The sequence below is a fragment of the Limulus polyphemus genome, unplaced genomic scaffold (assembly GCF_000517525.1).
Source record: "Limulus polyphemus unplaced genomic scaffold, Limulus_polyphemus-2.1.2 Scaffold1036, whole genome shotgun sequence".
Lineage (NCBI taxonomy): Eukaryota > Metazoa > Arthropoda > Merostomata > Xiphosura > Limulidae > Limulus > Limulus polyphemus.
In genome coordinates, this window is record NW_013666646.1 from 204,188 (window position 1) to 210,327 (window position 6,140).

The 6,140-nt window shown below is 34.7% G+C and overlaps 1 protein-coding gene across 1 annotated transcript in view; it reads right to left on the minus strand.

The window, feature by feature from the left end:
• Positions 1–6,140, minus strand: part of LOC106461811 (X-linked retinitis pigmentosa GTPase regulator-like) — a 150,846-nt gene that overhangs the window by 51,963 nt on the left and 92,743 nt on the right. The window contains exon 13 of the mRNA XM_022388887.1: positions 3,179–3,394. Coding sequence (XP_022244595.1) covers positions 3,179–3,394 — 216 coding nt within the window. The remainder of the gene's footprint in view (positions 1–3,178; positions 3,395–6,140) is intronic.

The window sequence follows — 6,140 nt, forward strand, 5'->3', positions numbered from 1 at the left end:
CAGGGTAGGAGTCATCTTGAGCTAAGGCAGTTTCATTTTTCTAACAGGGTGGTTGGCCTTTGGAACAGGTTGCTTTTGGATGTTGTGGACGCAGTAATGTAATTGAGTTTAAAAGAAAGATTGATAACTAAACTAATTATAAGGGCTGGCCTTGAGGGTTGTTTATTTAATTGTTTTAGTTTATTTTCGAGGACGGGACAGCCTAGATGGATGAATAGGTCCCTTGTTGTCTCTAAACATTATGTTATGTTAGGTGATAAGGATTGCAAGCTGGAGGAAAAATAATGGGTAAAAGAGAAGAAGAGGGAGAGAAGTGAGGAGAGAACATATGTTATCCTATAGTTGGCCATGAAGTAAGTCTAAAAGTTAGCTAAGAAGGAAAACAAGTGTCCTCATAGGTCCTGAGCTGACCAGATACAAAGAGGGGTAGTCACTGGTGGGACAGACAAAGGCTAATGCTCTAGAAGGGAGGGATGATAAAAGGTAGTATAGCCATGAAAAGAGAAAATGGAAGAGGAAGAGGATAAACAGGCTAAGTAATATGAGAGGATGCACTGGTTTGGTTTGTTTGGAATTTTGAGCAAAACTACATGAGGGCTACTTGCACTTGCCATACCTAATTTAGCAGTGGTAAACTAGAAGGAAGGCAGCTAGTCCCCACCACCCACTCTTGGGCTAATCTTTTACCAATGAATAGTGGGATTGGCCATAACATTATAATGTCCCCCCAGATGAAAGGGTGAGCATGTTAGGAAATGGGGATATGAACCTGTGACCTGCAGATTGTGAGTCAAGCTCCTTAACCACCAGGCCATGCTATTCCTGGGATGCACAGGAACAGGAAAGATGGGGAGTAAAGAAGCAAGAGAAAAATTATGGCAAGCAGCTTCTGCTCAAGACTCCAAGGTGAGAAGAATAATCCAAAGACAAAGGCAAATGAATGGAGTGAGATGCAAGCCATAAAGGGAGGATTGAGAAACCATGTTAAAAGAAACAGAGCCAAAGAATAGAAAATAGCCTAAACAGGGAAAATAAATGACAAGAAATACCCCAGAAAAACAACATGGATCCTGGTGGAGGGCCTCAGATATGAGAAAAAAAAATCAGATATGAAGGGGAGGGTAACGATGAGAGAATTGATCCCAGATAAGAGATACTGGAGACAGAAGGCCAACATCCATGCAGGCAGAAGGGATTCCAGGGATTGAAGATCCACAAAGACAGAAGGGGAGCAACCATAAGCCAAGTTAAAAGAATCATGTAAATAAGGAGGGCGAGGTATGTAAGAATGCAAATGATGCTGAAACAAGACGATCTCAGCATGGTTACTAAAGTCACATGAAGGGGGAGAATAAAACTACAACATGAAAGCATGGAATAAAGAAGATGAATAAACTTGGACAGAGGAGAAAGGGAATGTGTAGTATAAACCTGATACAAACAGAAAAGAGAGAGAGTAATGACAAGTTTCTCAACAGCAAACAATGAGGTGAGAGCAAAACCATGAAGTGGGAAGAGCTGGAGAAAAATGTTGATCTCATGACTGAGCTCAGGAATGAAGATCACACAGGAGATAGAGGTACTGGAAAGGAAGGCAAGATCCATTAATGATGAAAATTGGCAGTAACATTTTCCACAGACAAAGAACTTCCAGTAGCCATAAACATTGTAGATGATGTGGGAAGTTTCAAGACTTTATACTGTCTGGTTTCTCAAGTTATGTAAACAACCATAGTACAGGACATTAACTAGTCTCATTCAAGATGAAATTTTAGCTTTGTGAGAAGAGGTAGAACCTCAGGAGGATAAGACCACAGAAATGTGAGTTGAAAGTGTTGAAAAACAATGTGAAAGGTAACCTTAACATCCATCACTTGTATTAAACCACTGTTTAGAAAGAAACAAAAGTTAAAAATGAAATTATAAATCTCACAAAAGTCATAAAAAATAGTCAGAAGGACAGTAACTATGTTAATAAAGATTACTAACTCAAATCAATCACAAAGGTTGCACAAAATCTTTCAAAATTGAAGAGCAAAATGAAACAGTGGTGAGTTTAAGAACGAAGTTAATTTTGAGTGCAAATGTTTATGTAATCCACTGTGCATTAAGAATTTGTTACCTTCCTATTGGTGTAGAGTTATTGTTGCATGATAATAACATCATGTACTAATGCAGTTCATGTCAAAACACATGATTTAAATGTGCAGAGGAGGGCTACTATGATGATACCTGGAATGGAAAGATTATCATATGAGGATAGGTAAAAATCTCTGAGCTTGTTTACTCTTTAAAAAAGATGTTAGAGGGGATCTGATTGAGGTGTTTAAGTTTGCTAAGGGAATTGAAAGTGTTGATGCATCATCTTTTTTTCAAATTCAATGGTGAGAATGATAAGACTAGAAGACAGAAATATAAATTTTGGCAGGGATGAAGCCATCTTCAGCTGAAATGATGATTAGTCTTGGAACAGGTTACCTTCAGGTGTGGTAGATGCAATTAATTTAAGGGAGTTTAAAGGAGAACTTGGTAAATATTTGAATGATAAAGTGAGGTTATTTTTTAAGGGTTCAGTGGATAGAACAGCCCAGATGGACACAAAGTCTCCTTGCTGTTCTTTAATGTAATATTAAGTGTTTGGTAGGAGGTAGTTCAAGGCTGGTGGCATGCACAAAATCTCAACAACAGGAGCATGATAAATAGTTAGTTTGTGCCTAGAAATAAGTGAACTGTTTTGGAATCAGAATTTTATAACAACAGCATTCATTACTTTGTTTTTTTTTCACAGTCACAAAGAAGAAACTCAACTATTATACATTAACAGTTGAGTTCTTCTAATTAAACTTAAGAAAACAAAAGAATGTTGTGTTAAAACTAGCTTATTTTTTAATACTTATACACATAAAAACCGAGTTATTAGGCCACCACTACATATGATTTGTATTTCATTACACAAGCCTTTGATATTTGTTACTGTAATAGGTAGAATAAACTGAAACAAAGAATTTATTTCAAATAGTTTCTTCCTTATTTCACAACTACACATAAAATAAAATAAAACATCATGTTCCCTCTCAACAAATTCAAATTTACCATACCAGCCTTTTTTCTCACAGTAATACATAAAATAAATTCAACTTATATATCAAAAACATTTTCATTTTAGAATTCAGATTACCTTTTCTTGTGAATATGGTTTCTTCACCTCAGTGATCACAGACACTTTCTGGTTAGTTTGTGGGACCACTTCTTTTTCCTCTGTTGACAGTTCTTGTTCACTATCTTCATTGTTCTGATCTTCTATATCTGAGAAACGAGCAGCACTATGGCCAGGTCTAGGTTTTAGTGGCTGGAACTGATCAGGTGTACTTTCTCCGACAGTCAACACATGGGTCTGTGAAGATAAAGAATAAACTTTATTTGCAATACTAATGATAAATTTGCTTTTCTTTCTGGAACAAAGAAAACAATAATGTGAATTATGACAATAACACCGAAATTTTTTAAAAAATTTTGTGTTCTCTCATGTTAAAGCAAAATCAGATCTACATTGTGATGATAAAACTTTACAAAATAAGTCACCTACACAAAATGTCTTTCAATGGAATTACAGTAAGCACCAGAGACTAATGGAAAGACTTTATAGGTGTCTCACTTTCATAACAAACATCACAGAAGATGAAAAAATTATAAAAAAAAAGATTTACACAAAATAATACCAAAGTCTCAAGTGTGCTAGGATAAAACAACTAATCAGCAAAGAAAGTCCTATACAGTTCATACAGCTGTCTCTAATATGATGGCAATTACAACACAAATCTTTCTTTTTACATGTCAAACACTTGAATGTTCAGTAGTTTAAGAAATCAGATATAAGTACAAATATGCATGCATAAATGTCATGTACATGACAAAATGCAACAGTGTATGTAAAGAACATAGGAATTAGCAGATGTATATGAACAAAACAAAGGTAGCCCACATATTAAAACATCTAGTTTGAAAAAAGCTAAAGTTAACATTTTCCTACGCTGAAAATGTATTTCCGATAGATACTTATCTCTTTTCATGTAATAGCTTTTCTTGACTTGTGCTGCCTTCTATTTTCACTTGCCACTAGCCCTGATGCTCTTATTTACCCTCACATAATTTCCTATGGTATAGCTGTGCTGTAGCAAGGGAATGAGCATGTGACAATCCTCCTTGAAGGAAGAAAATGGTTCTTCCTTGTCCATATGTTACTTGAGTAGCAAATGTACATGTATCTATATTTGTAAAGTTCTTAGAATATTAAGGGAATGCATGTTCCTTTTATTGTGGATAACCAGTTTACATACTAATTATTAGGAAATAAGCAGGTGTAAACGTTTCTTTAATTGGGGACATGTAAGTTTACATGCTAATTATTTGGAAATAAGCAGATGAACATGTTTCGTTTATTGAGGACATGTAAGTTTACATGCTAATTATTTAAAAATAAGCAGATGAACATGTTTCTTTTATTGGGGACATGTAAGTTTACTTGCTAATTATTTGGAAATAAGCAGGTGTAAATGTTTCTTTAATTGGGGATAAGCAAATGTATAAGCTAATTATTTGGGAATAACAAAGCATCACAGTTTCTTTTACTGGGGATAAGGAGGATTATTCTTGTTTGTTAGGAACAAGTATTTGTACATGTAAAATGAATAAGCTGACATGCATAATAGTTGGGTGGATTAAACAGCTATTCAGGCTGAGTAAGAAAGTATGTGTATTTATTATATAAGAATAAGTAAGGATGTATACTACTTAGTTGGGAATACACAGGTGTTGATGTGAAAAGCAAGCAAGTAGATATGCAAACTAGTTAGTTGGGAATAAGTAATAAGTAGGTGTGCATATAATGTGAATAAGCATGTTCACACACTAGTTAGTTAGGAATACAGAGATGTGCATGAAATTAAAATGAGCAAGATTGCACATTAATTATTGGGAATAAGTAATAAGTAGGTGAGTATATAATAGAATAAGATGGTTCACACACTAAGTAAATGGGAAATAAGTAGGTGTATATGGAATGGGAATAAAGAAGTTCACACAGGTTATTTTGAAATAAACAGGTGTGCATGGAATGAGAACAAGATGGTTCACAATCTAGTCAGTTGGGAATAAGTAAGTATGCATGGAGTGGGTATAAGTAGGTTTGTAATGAATGAGAATAAGCAGGTTCACACACTAGTTAGTAGGGAAAAATATAATAGGAATAAGATGGTTCACACACTAGTTATTTGGGAATAAATAGGTGTACATGGAATGGGAATGAGCAGGTTCAAACTCAAGATAGTAATAATTAAGAGTGCATGGAATGAAAATAAGCAAGTTTGCACACTGATTACTTTATATGGAATTTATGCATATAAATTACATAAAATTATGCACAGGTTCCATGTATGCATGAAATACTTAGAATTATCAAGGTGTAAAAGTGCACATGAAATACAAAGGCTTCTACTCGCAAATGTAAATTTAGAAGATTAGTCTAGTAAAGGCCATTATCAAATGTAACTTATTTCTATGGATACATTTGAAAATATCCTTCTGGAGCTATTAAACCAAAAAATTATAACATATGTTATTACAGAAGAAACCTTTCAAGATAGGATAAGAATAGTAATAAGATGTAAAAAAAAATTAAATCTTGGTTAATTTATTTTTTAAACATTATAATTATACTGAACTTCTGAGGTTCATAGCTTTCAGTGCCAAGATGACAGTGAAATGATTAGTCAGTTGTAGTAATCCATATTTTAAGTAGTCTTTTTTATGGTTGTCAAATAGTTTTCTATTCTTCTGCCATGCTGATAACAAATGCTGAATTTAAGGGAGGTTCTTTGTGGTACCTCATTGGAATGAAGATATTGTTATAACAGTGGAAGTCACGCGATGCTGGGAGCATACGCGCTGGAGTTTCTAGAAGGATCGTGACTTAGCAGGCAACCTCACAAATGTCCAAGCATTTGCTAAACGTCCTCTTTCTTTAGTATATAAGCCGGATAGAGATATGGACACAGATAATTGAGTCAAGCGAGCAGTAGGCACCGTAAGTAAAGTGTGTGAATCACTGAGAATTATAGCGTGTGTTTATAAAAATAGTTAAG